At 45.9% G+C, this 14,813-nt stretch overlaps 1 protein-coding gene and 1 non-coding gene across 3 annotated transcripts in view; one reads left to right on the top strand and one right to left on the bottom strand.

The window, feature by feature from the left end:
• Nucleotides 1–2,430: 2,430 nt before the first annotated feature.
• LOC127212513 (U6 spliceosomal RNA) lies at nt 2,431–2,537 on the bottom strand. Its single transcript, XR_007833556.1, has one exon. It is a non-coding gene; the product is annotated as a U6 spliceosomal RNA (small nuclear RNA).
• A 1,104-nt stretch (nt 2,538–3,641) lies between these two features.
• Nucleotides 3,642–14,813, top strand: part of Arl15 (ADP ribosylation factor like GTPase 15) — a 365,109-nt gene continuing 353,937 nt past the window's right edge. The window contains exon 1 of one of the 2 annotated variants that reach the window (XM_051172410.1): nt 3,642–3,816. In XM_051172410.1, the coding sequence (XP_051028367.1) occupies nt 3,769–3,816 (48 nt within the window). In that variant the 5' untranslated portion in view covers nt 3,642–3,768. The remainder of the gene's footprint in view (nt 3,817–14,813) is intronic. The other variant, XM_051172409.1, reaches the window with a different exon arrangement.

The following is a 14,813-nucleotide window of genomic DNA, read 5'->3' as shown; positions in this document are numbered from 1 at the left end:
TGCAAAATACAATTAAAAAAAAATAATACATGAGCCAAAACATGAAGTCTTCATATTATTTCTTTTCACATTCACAACAAAGATGCAACTAATACAGATTAAAGTAGTATCGTGATACAGTCTGCGGAATTTCTCTGTAGACGATTTTTTCCATGTCTCGGCTTTGGATCCATTTGCTGATTTTGATTCCTTGAGGCAGCAGAAAGTCTTAGTCCACCTAATGATCTTCCCCCTAAGTTTAGCTGTTAAGGGAAATGCAGAAGTCAGGTGCTGCCAAGTGCTTATTTTCTGTATTGCTGTCACCAGGCCACCACCTTTACGTCACCACTAAGACAGCGAATGAGTACCTGAATGGAGACCATCATTGCTAACCCATCTCATTTGGGATATGTGCTGAGTCACGGAGAGAAAAACAAAAACAAAAACAAAAAAAAACCCGAGAAGCAAATTGCTCCTTCACTGAATTACCCTTGCTTAGGTACTTTCAGCCAACTATGGTAAAGAGCAAGTCTTTCAGCTTCAGCATCCAGGTCAGCAATCTTCTGTAAACTTGAGTTAGCATGTGCTTGAGTTAGCAGAATGGAATGGGGTGGGGTGGGGGGGGGGCGATGGAGAATCAAATTGAATCTACTAGCTTAAACGCAACAGAGACTCCATAGGTCTTGAGTAGAAACAAAACAAAACAAAACAAAACCCAAAACCAAAACCAATCCAACCCGCGACCCCATTCCTTTCAAGAAGTTACACTTACACACATAGACTTTGTAAATTACATCGATAAAGACCAGCCCTGCCCAAGTGTATGTATACATTTAAGGTCCTCTAATGACCCCGAAGACCCTCTGGCTGTAGGAACTCCCACTTTGTATGTGAGGAAAGAGGTTCATAGGTTAAATAAGAGTATCTAGTCCCATGGCTTAGAGGCTGCGAGCAGAAGAGGCTGTGCACCCTCCCTGATTACCTGTAGATTTTGAGTGAGTTCTATGGCTTTCTATAGAGCATTATACAGTTTTCTGTAAGAGAACTATTACCGCTGCTCTAGGGGGTAAACTTGGAAGGGTATTTGTTACTTGAGGACACACACACAGAGAAAGTGTCAAATGCTGGGGCTGGAGCAAAAAACCCAACCCCTACCACATCTGGACAATCATAAAGATTTCAGTTGACACATGATGGACTCTATGCAGGCCCTAAGTACTAACTGGTGGGATCAATTTCTCTCTCCTTTATTCTTCTTAAGGCTTTGAAGGGGTGGACAGAGCTTCAGGCACCTCCATCTTAAAGGATAGCTGTCTGGAAGGAAACAACAGAACTGTGTTTTTGCAACTTGGTCCTTCCAAATCCTATCACCCAGAATACTCCTTTGACATGTGACATCTTAGGAAAGAATCTGAGCTCACTGTAAACTTCACCATATTGTGGAACTTCATAAATATTTAACAACTGTATAAAGTTCTATTGCGTAAGTGTGCCGTGTTAACAAATCATTTGAGATTTTTTTCCCTCCAGTTTTGTTTTGTTTTTTGTTTAGTTTTCAAGACAGCCTTGGTTGTCCTGGACTCGTTTTGTAGACCAGGCTGACCTCGAACTCACAGAGATCCACCTGCCTCTGCCTCTTGAGTGCTGGGATTAAAGACATGCACCACCACGCCCGGCTATTGTTTTGTTTTTCTAGACAAGGTTTCTCTGTGTAGGCCTGGCTGTCCTGGAATTTATTGTGTAGTCCAGGAGGCCTCAAACTCAGAGATCCCTCTGCCTCTGCCTCCCAGACACTGGGATTAAAGGCATGCACCAACACACCCAGCGAGATTCTGTTATTAAACATTGCAGTGAATGTTCACTTTACAGCACTGTCCACAGCTATTACCCTAAGAATTTCTAGAAATGGAATTACTGGTACAAAAGATATAGCGCACCTTTAATATTCATTTTTGTACTTGTTATATTTTTTTTTTTATTTTTTATTTTTTTTTATTAATTTATTCTTGTTACATCTCAATGTTTATCCCATCCCTTGTATCCTCCCATTCCTCCCCCCCCCCCATTTTCCCATTATTCCCCTCCCCTATGACTGTTCCTGAGGGGGATTACCTCCCCCTGTATATTCTCATAGGGTATCAAGTCTCTTCTTGGCTACTTGCTGTCCTTCCTCTGAGTGCCACCAGGTCTCCCCCTCCAGGGGACATGGTCAAATGTGAGGCACCAGAGTATGTGAGAAAGTCGTATCACACTCTCCACTCAACTGTAGAGAATATTCTGACCATTGGCTAGATCTGGGAAGGGGTTTAAAGTTTACCTCCTGTATTGTCCTTGGCTGGTGCCTTAGTTTGAGCGGGACCCCTGGGCCCAAATCTGCCTATCATATTGTTCTACTTGTAGATTTCTAGGACCCTCTGGATCCTTTTATTTTGCTGTTCTCCCATGCGTCTCAAAAATATGGAACGCTTCACGAATTTGCGTGTCATCCTTGCGCAGGGGCCATGCTAATCTTCTCTGTATCGTTCCAATTTTAGTATATGTGCTGCCGAAGCGAGCACTGTACTTGTTATATTTTACTTGTCTCCATACCCACTCCAAATGGCCTGCTTGCCTTGTCTCGTTTTTGCCTTAACTAAATATATGCCCTTTATAGCCTGAATCTTGAAGGGGGAAAGAAAAATCACAGCACTGGCTGTTATTTTTACTTCTTGTTTGAAACAGACACATCTCAAGTGCATCTGCTCTTAGACTTGTTTTTCCTTCTAAAAATAAGGGTCACTAACAGTATTACTTGGGTCCTTTCACAACTGTTAGGATTCTGCTTCATGGCCCTACCCTGGGTCATATAAAGGACACCTTCCACTCTACCCCCTCTTACTTTATCTCTCTCTCTGGGGTACCCCTTCCCCCCTTTCCTTCTCCCCCTATGCTCATCTAATAAACTCTGTATAACATAACATCTGCCTTAATCTTTAATTTTTATCTATAACAACAACCCCACTGCTCATTTCATTCAGGGACATTGGATATACATAGGTCAATGTAACTGGACTTAAAGCATGCTGAGAACAGATGAGTGTTTTCTCCCGTGTTCGTGAGGGTGAGTTTCCCCAAGGTTGTCTAGGATTCCCAAGCCTGCGCTAGCCGCAAGGAAGGTCAGGTTCAAATCATCCGCCTTAAGCAGATGCGCTGGAGTGTCTAAGCGGTCCCCGGTAGGGCACAGCTTGCCAGTTTATAGAGAATTTCCGCCCTTCTAAGCCGCAGGCGACAGGAAAACGCACAGAAAGTTAAGTTTCGCTGGTGGCTTCCACGCCTCCCACGGCCGGGAGCAGTTTTCCGACGAAGGGGTGGGCGGGGACACCGGCGCTCTTGAGCTCCAGGCTAGGAGCTTTTCGGGGGGAGGGGGGAGTCTCTAGCCGACCGAAGGCAGAGGGAGCCCAGCAGAGCTCCACCGGACGCAGCGCGCTCCCCGCTCTCGGGCTGGAGCTTCCGCCCTCCCCTCCCCCCAACACACAGGAACCAGCACCCATAGGGCTCCCGCGCTTCTCTGCTGCCCTCCACCCGGGGCGACCGCCTTTTATAGGCGCTTCAGCCAATGAGCGCGCTCCTTTCCTTGTGCCCGCCCTCCCGGCCAATCGCAGCTCCCTCGGTGTAATCTTCGGCTCTTCGGCTGCTCTCGGAGATTTTCGCTGTTGCTGGCTTTTTCAGGAGCTGCTCGTTCGCAGCCGGAGACGCTGCTTTTTTTTTTTTTCCGGGTTCGGAGCCATTCCGGATGCTTTAGGCTGCCGGATGTCTGATCTCCGGATAACTGAGGCGTTTCTGTACATGGATTATCTGGTAGGTGCTGGGCGCGGGGCGGCGTGTCGCCTCTCGGATCTCGCGGTGGCCCATGGCTCCCCGCCTGGAGCAGCAGCCTCGCGGCTTTCTTTCTTTTCTTTGGGATGGGATGCCCTGGGTGGCTTCCTCCCGGGGCTGGCTCTGAGGGGCGGCGTCGGGGGGCAGGCCAGGCTGACAGGTAAAGGCGCGGCAGGGACCAGCGGGACTGCAGGCGATGGGGGGCACGCTCCGCGAGCCTCCCCGCGCTCCCGGCGCAGGACTTTCTTTCCGGGGAAGCTGGAGTTTTTTTTTTTTTTTTTTTTTTTTTTTTCCGCTCTCCCCTTAGCAGAACTCAAGGTGCTATTAAACAGCCATAAGCAGAATGGCTCGCTAAGTGCCCGGCAGGTCCGGTCATTTGGTTGTTATTAGCTCTCTAAAGGAATGACCTGGGTCGCGGCGGGATTTTAAAAACACATTACCAGAAACTAGACTGGACTAGAGACCACATTGCAACCCGGCCTGAGCAAGATTTGGGCAGGGACAGGCATTGCTCCGCGGGTCTGGCTGTGGTGCATGCTGCTTTTGTGGTGCTTGTAGGCACGGCTTGGCAACCGGTTTTAGATCAGTCCTTTGCTGGGAAGTTTAGGTGGGAAAAAGTTTTTAGCACCGCGCAGGGACGGGATCCTTGTGTTTCCAGAATTGTGCAAGCCTCGTGTTTTGTTCCAGCAGTTGTATTTCCACAGAGCTGCCTGTTTGTGGTCAAGCAGATCCTCTTTGACTTGAGCTGTGTTCGATCCCGTACAATTACCTTGTGGATGGTGTTAGAATGAACCGCTGTTGTCGTGCATAGCTGAAGTAGGTGGTTAGAAGCTGTTGGCCCTGCTGTCATCTTGTAGGACGCATGGTTTTCCACTGCAGATTGGCACTGGCAGAGATTTGCCAGTGCCTTCTAGGAACCACACTGGAGGCTGTACGGAGAAAGACCGAGCGCTTTCCAGATCAAGAAAGAGAAAGCTGCTTTTGTAATATTACCTGTGTATAAGGGTTTATTTAGATTTGCAGGAATATATGTTTCTACTAAAGCTTCATAGGTTGATGAACTTACTTGCAAGGACAGAGACCAGTTAATACACTCGACCTTGAGAATGGAAGACTATTTTCAAAGTTAACCGATTGATTTGTAGTTTATCCTATACAGTGCTATCTATGGCTATCTCTTGCAATCTGCACCACCGAAAGACAGGTTGTTGAGGAAAATTACCAAATAAGAAGAACGTATAGAATATATATTACCCGTGCTGCTGGAACCAGCACTTACCTAACTGCTTCAAAGAGGAACACATGGGGCTTCTCGCCGTTTTCTTTTTTTATTTATTATTATTTTTTAAAAATTTATTTATTTGCTCACTTTACATCCCATCTCCTGCAGGTTCCACCCTCCCTCCCTCTTCCCCTGAAACCCCCTCCCCTCCCCCTCAGAAAAGGGGACCCTCCCCCAACCCACCCCAGGACATCAAGTCACATCGCATTCTCTTCCACCCATGCAGCCTTGCCAGGGGGCAGTGATCAAAATGGAGGCAACTGAGCCCCTGATAGAGACCGCTCCTGCTCTAGTTCCTAGGGGACCCACATGAAGACCAACCATCTGACTTCATCTGTGTAGGGGGCCTAGGTCCAGTCCATGCCTGGTCCGTGATTGGTCCTTCAGTGTGGCCGAGCAGTTGATGACTCTCTTGGAGGGGACAGGAGCGTCAAAGGAAGGCCACCAGAGCCATCATTTTCTTGTATTTGCTGAGACTGTGGTAGAACTGCATCGTGTCTTTGAGGTGTCAGGCCCTCAAAAAAACCAAAACCAAAACAAACACACAAAAAACTGAGGGAAAATAGTAGTAAAAATTACTCGGGTTAACCTTCATCTAGATGGACGTTCAGGATCGGCGGATGGATGTTTGTGGACATAGGATTACGCTGCGAGTTGAGCTCACTGGGCCCTGGTTTGGAGCTGCCTGTTTGTTTTCCCTGTGATGGTCCTTGTTCAGCTTTAGTGTGAAGACCATTGTTTCATCACTTTCACTAGGTTTTCAGGATTTCCCAAGGGTACCAAAACTGCCCCATAAAAGTCACTGGCTACACTCTGGGGGAGAAAACAAAGCCTTAAAGGAAACACTTCAGGGTTTATGAGCGTGTTGGGTATCCCCGTGAAAACATTGCTGCTAAGTGGACTGGAGGGAAAACAAAACAAACTCAAGCCTTTCCCGAGTAGCTGTATTGTGCATGCTCTTTGCTGATCCGCTCTCAGAGCTGTGAGCTACATAACTCCGTGTCTTCCTGGTTGACTGTTTTTGCTCCTGCACAGCCTTTGCATAGTGTCTGTTTCAAATCCCGTTCCTGAAAAGCATAGGATTGATTTCTTTGATTGTGCCTAGGATCTTATTTGTAAAGTGAATTGATTCCTAAGTTCTTTAACTTACTTTCCAGGAGATAGATAAATAAAATAAAACAACAACAACAACAACGTGTTTCTTTCATTCCACGTTGGCTTACAGGCTTTGCTGAGTGGACTAGTCAGTGTCCTGTTCTTACACTTGACAGGAGTAATGGTGTGTGTCCTTTTGTTATTTTCTCGTTTTGTTGAGACAGGGTTTTTCTCTGTAGCCCTGGCCGTCTTGGACTTGTAGACCAGGCTGTCCTTGAACTCAGAGATCCGTCTGCCTCTGCCTCCCGAGTGCTGGGATTAAAGGCCTGCACCACCACGCCCGGCTTGTGTGTGGCGTTTTTGAGCATTTTTGTTGTTATGTTGGAAAGAAAAGCTGTGTGTGGAGGTGTTGTTCTTCAGTTGAATGTCATCACTTAACTGTTCTTATTTGGAAGAGAGGCCAAAGGAAGGAAGGAAGGAAGGAAGGAAGGAAGGAAGGGATGCGTGCGTGTGCTATTTTTAACAACTTCCCGTAGGATAAGATGGTGAGACAAGAGAAGGAAGCTCTCTGATCTTAGGGGCTGCAGTTCATTTCTTGAATGTTCTCAGAGGAGACAGCTAAGATGATGGCTCTGGCTTATTATTTAAGATAGAGGTTTCATTAATCTTGGCTCAGGGAAAGAGGGATAGCTTGTGAATCCTAAATAATCGCATGCTACACCTGGTGCTGTGCCTGGCTTGGTACCTGGCGTGAGGTCAGAGCCCAGGGTAACTTGTTGAGAGAATGAGTGTCAGATTGGAGGGAAAGGTTCTGCTCTCTTTTCTGGCTTCTAAACGGAGACAAGATAATATCTGTTTGGATTAGGTATTTTGATTTTTGGAATGCAGGTTGTATCCTTTACACTTAAGACTATCAAGATAGAATTTGTTTAGCCATCCAAACATAAAAGCCTTATCTTTACTAGATAATGCGGGTGTCGGCCTAGGAGGTCATGTCTCTTTTCCCTTTCTCTTGAGGGGGTTTCTAATCAGACAGGTGTGTGGGTCCGGGTTTAGCTGTCACCCACAGGCAGCTTACCTCTCTCCCTCTGATGGTTTAAGGCAATTTTCAGAGCTTTGTAAAGAGAAAGAACAACTTACAATGAGAGGATGATACTGTATTAGCCAGGGTTCTTTTTTTTTTTTTTTTATTCTAACGTTTTTGGAGACAGGGTTTCACTGTGTAGCTTTGGCTGTCCTGGACTTGTTTTGTAGACCAGGCTGGCCTCGAACTCACAACGATCCACATGTCTCTGCCTCCCGAGTGCTGGGATTAAAGGCATGCACCACCACACCAGGGTTTTTTAGTATCACAGAAATAATGAAATGACTCTCTCTCTCTCTCTCTCTGTATGTGTGTGTGTGTATGTGTGTGTGTGTGTGTGTGTGTGTGTGTGTGTGTGATATTACTGGAAATACCTACAGACTAAGCCAACAATGGCTGGCTCTGAATGGAAAGTCTAAGAATCTAGTAGTTGTTCAGTTCTCAGCTTTTCTTCTGTGAGTTCTAGGATCCTGAAAAGTAGGCTCCAGAGCCAGTGAAGGAATGGGTGTTCTAGCAAGGCAGGGCAAGCAGGCCCAGAGCAAAGCCTTCTTTCTTCTGTGTCCTTAGGTAGGCTTCGAGCAGAAGGTATGGCCCGTGGTAAAGCTGTGTCTTCATGCCGGAAGATTTGGATTAAAGGCGTGTGTGTCTTCCCACCTCAATGTCTCGATCAAAGGTGTGTCTTCCTTCCTCAACAGTCCAGACTAGAGGTGGATTCACCCACTTCAAACCAGGCACACTCTCACAGGCGTGCCCTCCATTTCTGTATCCTAGTTCATTCCAGATACAGTCAAGTTGACAACCAAGAACAGCCTTCACAGATATATCATGGATTTCTTTCTGGGGAGGGTGGACAGGGTTAACTTCTACATTCCTTTCAGTTCAAAATGTTTCAGCCTTGTATGTATTAAGTTTGTGTGGATTTCACCCTATCCTCTTGGTAACACTAACACAGCAACAATAAAGTTCATTAGTTACCACGGAATACTAGTGATGACTCAGAGAGATAGTGGAGGTAAATTTAATTATAAACAGTGTATCAGTTTTCTTTTTTTCTTTCTGGCTTTTTGAGACAGAGTTTCTCTGTGTAGCTCTGGATGTCCTAGAACTCACTATGTAGACCAGGTTGGCCTCAAACCTGGAGATTTGCCTGCCTCTGCCTCCAGAGTGCCTGGGTTATAGGCGTGTCCACCACTGCCCACAGCATACATTGCTTTTGAGATACAAATGTTAACACATTATGATTATGTTGTTGCCACTGTACATCCTGTGGAATGGCTGTTATTTAATGGTAAGGATTCGGTTGCATTTTAAACTAGTCTCAATGTATTGAAGAATTGGGAGGGCATTTGGCAGGCAAGAAGTGGTAAGACTTTTGAGGATCATTTAATGTCTCTAAAAAGGAAAACTACATTCTCATGATTTAAAAAGAAGTTTTTTTGTATTATATGTTTTGAGTGCTTGCCTGCATATATGTCTGTGCACCACATGTGTGCAGTCTATGCAGAGGCCAGAAGAGGGTGTCCGGTCCCTAGAGTGACAGACAGCTCTCATCTGCCATCTGGGTGCTGGGAATAGAACCCAGGCCTTCTGCAAGGTCCATCTCTCCAGCCCTCTCATGTTCTTCAGACCATTCAGCAAATGCTTAGGCAGTCCCTACTTGTATGCGTTCCAAGAAGTCATGGAGAGTGGATTACAATGCTCCCCTCGGCTGCAGGACTGCAAGGCACGTGGTTGTGGGGAGCACGTGGTAGGACGGTTGCCGATGGCCTGTGGGGAGAAGGCGGGTTCTGGCCTGCTCTTTTGCTTTCTAGTGTGTTTCTCTCTTGCATATGTTTGTTTTGTTACAAAGCGAAATTTAACGCTAGACTTGCAAACATGTCAAATGTTTGGTTGGCCCTATATGCGTGCTGTTGTTCATTGCCAATTTGTCCCTTATGCTTGGGATTTAGTAAGGTTAGCTTAAGTCGGATTTCTTCTTTGTAGTCACTGATGAGTGCCTTGGCCTAGTATCTTGGTCACAAGATACTTGCCCAAGAAGGAGGGAAATGTGTGTGTGTGTGTGTGTGTGTGTGTGTGTGTGTGTGTGTGTGTGTGAAATGAAAGAACATATATCCATCCCAAGTTCACACAGCTAAGAAGTGAGTGTGCTGGCCTTGTTGCTGTAGGGCTCCCTATTCACTGTCTGTGCCTCCAAGACATCCTAACGCAAGGCAGGAATGCAGCACTTTGTGTTAAAGCTGATGGAATGCAATTGGATATTGTGGTGGTTTGGATAAGTGTGGCCCCTAACAGGCTCGTGTGTGTGTGTGTGTGTGTGTGTGTGTGTGTGTGTGTGAATGCTTGGCCCATAGGTAGTGACACTGTTAGGAGGTGTGGCCTTGTTGGAGAAAGCCTGTCACTGTCGGGGTGGGCTTTAAGGTGTCCTATGCTCAAGCTATGCCCAGTATGGAACCCATGCTTTGTTGCCTTCAGATCCAGATGTAGAACTCTCAGCTCCTCCTCCAGCGCCATGGCTGCTCGCACGCCCCCATGCTTCCTGCCATGATGATAATGGACTAAACCTCTGGGACTGTCATCCAGCCCCAGTTAAACGCTTTCCTTTATAAGAGTTGCCTTGGTCATGGTGTGTCTTCTCAGCAATAAAACTTAAACTAAGACAGATATTTACATGTCTCATGTAAATACAGGTACCGTTTATAGAGGAGGCTGGCGAGAAGATGTGTGCACAGCCTTCTGTCCCACAGTGCTGTTCCTCTGGTCACTGAGGACTCTGGAGTTTCGTCAGCAGATACAGACAGAAGGGTTTCCAAGTATTATTGCTGTCACCTTCGGGGCCGGTTCTGCTTTCTGCTGTTCTAGTCCTTCTCGAGCCTGCTCCCAGCACTGAAGACCTACTTGTTCAGTCTGTTGTACCCCTTGGCCCAGTATAGCCTCGGAAATGAGGCTGGCTAGTGGACACTGGGCCACAAGGAGGCCAAGGCCTTCAGCAGAGGACATTAACTATAGTGGGTTTGTGATGACAGCCAAAGAAAAGGAAAGATAATCTGTTTTTTAGTGACGGTTTGATCACTTCCCCTGATACATTTCCGTAAGCTGGGAAACGATGTATCGGGTAGCTTTTCATTACTATAAGGGTGTCCCAGAATCACATTTTAGTTTTATAATTTTTTTTCTCACGTTTCTGCACACCCAAGGTCAGGTGCCACTTCTATTGATGGCCTTCTTGTTGGCAAAATTCTGATATGCTGCAGGGCTTTAGACTGGAGAGACAGGGCATGCTCATGCCTGTGTGTATGTCGTCTTTCTCCTTTTTGTAAGATCACTAGGATTCAGTCATAAGGCCTACCTTAGTGAGCTGGTCATGTCCTCAAAGCTCCATCTACAGAGGCAGGGTTGGATTGAGTTTCCAACCTTTTAATATGCATCTTTGAGAAGTAAACTCGGTGCCTGAGTCGGACAAGCTGTTGTGCAGCTGGCGGCTACTTTTAGTTATGATGTGGCATCTCCCTCGGATGCTCCAGGAGTCTGAGAAGCTGAGTTCTGATGGATTTCCATCACTAGCTGGAACTTCTTGATTTTGAGCAAGGTGTTTTGTATTTTCATTTTCTGTATTGATTCCTTCAATTTATATGACCAGTTCTGACTCGTCCTACTGAAATAGAGACATGGCTAGAATCTGAGCTGTAATCTGCATCCATGCTGATTCCCTCACCATCTTAATCTCTCTTGCATCCTAGCCTGGTACCTGGTAAAGCCAAGGGCTGTGCACCAAGTATAGTGCAAGGGGCTTTCCATTTATCATCTAATGTAATCAATGCCACGGTCCTGTTTATCAGACGTTCCTTATGACAGATTTAGAAAAGGGGAGGCTTGAAGCTCTGAACGGTTGAGTCTTTGATGGCATAATGCAACTGCTGGAGGAGGTCAGGGCTGACACTTAAATCTAGTTTGTTAGATGCCCAAGCCCAGGCTTATAAGCATTGTTAGCTTAGCTAGAATAATGAATACCTGTGGAGGAGGTGCCCGGTTACAGTGCTGGAAACCGAAGGGTCACTAGTTTGATGCTGTCACTTGGTGTCCTGAGAGGGCCCCTCTGGGAACTCTGAGGGCTTGTGTGGGTGTGTGAGCCTCGAGGCAAGCAGCTGCTCACACCTATTCCTTGCTTCAGTTTTGCATAAACAGTAGCCTCTGTTCTTTGACTCACAGCCCAACGCACACCTACATGATTTTGAGTGACTGACCACTTGAAAGGTTGAGTTTGTAGGACAAGCTCCTCTGGTTCCAATGTAAGTTGGTTTTCTGGGAACTCCTCCGGCCACGGGACTGCTTCTCCTTGGGCCGAGGACTTTTTCTGGTCTTTCAGAGAGTGGCTCCTGTGGGTTGTTCTGATGGGACAGCTGCTGATCTTGCCTCTAACTCTTGGGGAAGAGTATAGACCATTGACCGCCACGTGGACACCTTTACTGGTTCCAGCCAGTAAGACGTGCAGTTAGGAGCTAAGAGAAAGGAAGGGAAAGCCTTTTGTGTCCTAACCACTTTGATTCAACCTGTGTTAATGTTTTGTATTTTAACATCAAAGCTTTGGTGCTTTTAAAAATCAGACAGGCAAGCAAACAAGAAAAGGAATGCCCAGGCCACGGTTTATGCTCATTCCCCACCGTGCTTTTCTGCTGCTGTGACAGTTACCCCAGGCTTAGTGAGTCTTATTTCCATTCCTCTTTAGGACAAGTGGATGGATGCTTAACTTGCAGAGCATTTTGTATGTTAATGTTCGTACAGGAATTGTGACATCCCCCTCTTTTGAACCTGCTTTTAGCTTTCTCTGATGATATTTAATAAATATTGCATAGATCGGTGAATATTTGGTTTATGTTTCCGGCTTTGATGTTATGCTTTTTTGGCTTTCTGTAGGGATACTGGCTGCGTTTGGCAGGCAAGGGGAATGATGTTGGTTCTGAGAGGTGTGTTGTGTTTTTTTTGTACTGTGTTTAAGTCATCAGAATGGAATTTTGTTATGTTAATTGCAGCTTTTGCCAAAGGGCGGCAGTTTTGTTTGTGAGTTTTTGAAGTCACCTTTCTAATGGCATTAGCACATGAGCTGAGTGTAGGTGTGTCAGGAGAGATGATTTTGATAATGTGCTTATTATTAAAGTAAAAGCTTAGAGGAAGACACAGCAGAGCCCAGTGTGGGGAAATCAGCAAGCTAGCAACCCACAGACAGACAGTTGCCATGGATTTTAGCACGTTGTCCTGCAGTCTGTATGTAGGCTACTACCCATGTGGAAAATCATCCCGGACTTAAAATGGAAAAAAACTTTTCCATAACCTGCTTGCCTGTACTCAAAACCTCTTCAGTTTTAATAGTTTCTCTTCTGCGGCATGGACTTTCTGCATTATATTGGTAAACTGTAATTTACTCCCTGGCTACCTTTCTTTTCCTTAAGACCATGTTGCAGCCAGGGGTGGATCTCTGTGAGCTCAAGGCCAGCCTGGTCTACAAGGCAAGTTCCAGGACAGCCCAGATGACATAGTTGTAACCTTGTCTGGAAAAACAAAACAAAACAAAAAAAGCAAAAAAGACACTGCCCGTTTCCTGCAGTTTCGGCTAATGTCAGGAGCACTGCTAGTGACATCCCAGACAGTCCAGTGTCACCTCTGTTGCTGTGGTAGAACACACTGACCAAAAGCAGTCAGAAGAGAAGAGGTCTGTGTCGGCTTAGAGGTCCAGGCTGTAGTGCGTTGTTGAGGGAAGTCAGAGCAGGGGCTCAAACAGCCAGTCGTGTCGCATCCACAGGCAGTCGCAGGGAGAATTGAGTGTCCTCCTGATGCAGGCTGCTTCCTTCCAGCCAGCTTTTTTCACTCTTAACCTGCCGCAGGCCCTGAAATGGCGCTGCCCATAGTGGGCTACCCTGTGAGAGTTGTAATAACTGTTACTTTTCTCTGTCTGTCTCTTTTAATGGTCAAGGGGACCAAAGATCGAGAAGAGTGATCAGTCACGACTGTCTCAGTTGCTGAAGGATGGCTGGCGCCTTTATCAGTATGTCTTTTTTTTTTTTGTTAGAGAGTAAAACTGAGTCTGAAGTCTGCCCCTGAGATGTTTTCTCTGTAATCTGTGCAATCTGAAGTATTTCTCAAATCTCCAGTCTATAGCATCAAAGAGAAAATGGGACTGTTCTGTTATCACAGGACAATCATACATTAATTTACATATCTTAACAAACTATATTTCCAGATTTTTGTGGATATTAGATTATCTTTCCTATTTGAAATGATACTAATTGCTGCTGTCTTCTCAAATGTTATTATCAGGCAGAATTAAAGGATGATAGCCAAGGCTTCGGGTTTATGTGTATATATTTATAACGTACTTATTTCTAAAACTCCAAATATTGAGGACCTGGTCTAATACAACTCCCCCTGGACCACCAATCCCTCATTTGTAAACATTAGATAATGAGAGCTTTTGTGATGCTTTGCACAAGTAAAAACATAGTATATTGGAAAGTGGGCATATACCTTATTAATTCCACTTTTTTGTTGCTTTATGTACTTCCTGAAATATGATCTTTACTTCATTCTAATTCTATGATTTATGTGACTGTAAGACTGCCCTTGCATACTTGCTCATTCATTTACTCAATTTACTTTTGCGTATAGGCCCTTTGTTTTCTGGTGCTCTTAGTCACCAGAGATATACAAGTGTAGAAAGGACATTGACTTCCTTTGACGTTGCTTAAGAATTCTTGTGCAATGAAAACCTCGCAGTTGCCTTTTGGGCAGCACAGTCTACTCAGAGGAAAACCGAAGGTGCTTGAAGGAGCACAGAAAAGGGGAGCCCAGCCTAGACTTGGGGACCAAGGAGTGCTTCAAAGAAGAATTACTTTTAATTCGCATCATTGAGGTTTAGTAGGGTCTGGCCCAGCGACAGGTGTTGCTGGGGACAGTTAGCTGTGCAGAGATTTGGGGGCCTGAATAACATCCTGACTTCAAGGGCCCTGTGTGACTGGGGCAGGGTCTGGAGCTGTGACTCCACTGGAAGCTACAGAGTCCAGCCGGTATGGTGTGGAAACCTTGAGAGATCGCCTTGAGTGACATGGCCAGACCTGGCTGTCCAAAGGTGCAGCAAGGAGAGCAGGCTGCGGAGAGGCTCGCTACGGAGATGCTCGCCTGATCCGGGCATGAGATGATGGGCTTCCGTCAGGTGAGGGCAGAGGTGATGGGCCATTTCAGTTGATAAGAATCATTTAAGAACTGCAGAAAGTTTGTAATTGGCTATAGAACATGAGAGGAGATCTCAAAGGCAAAGTCTTGAATTCAGGGTTTGGTTTTCTACTACAGAAACATAAACCACCTTGAAACACAATGACTGTCTCGCTCATGAATGTATCGGTCGAGTAGACTCAGCGGAGGAGAGGCAACTAAATGTTGCTCAGGACTGATCACGGAGGTGTAGCCGGGTGGAGGCTGGGTTCATCTCAAAGCTTTTTTATCCAAGCATGTGGCATCTGGGAGTGCTGA

The sequence above is a fragment of the Acomys russatus genome, chromosome 30 (assembly GCF_903995435.1).
Source record: "Acomys russatus chromosome 30, mAcoRus1.1, whole genome shotgun sequence".
Classification (NCBI taxonomy): domain Eukaryota; kingdom Metazoa; phylum Chordata; class Mammalia; order Rodentia; family Muridae; genus Acomys; species Acomys russatus.
This window is presented reverse-complemented; position numbering and strand designations above follow the sequence as displayed.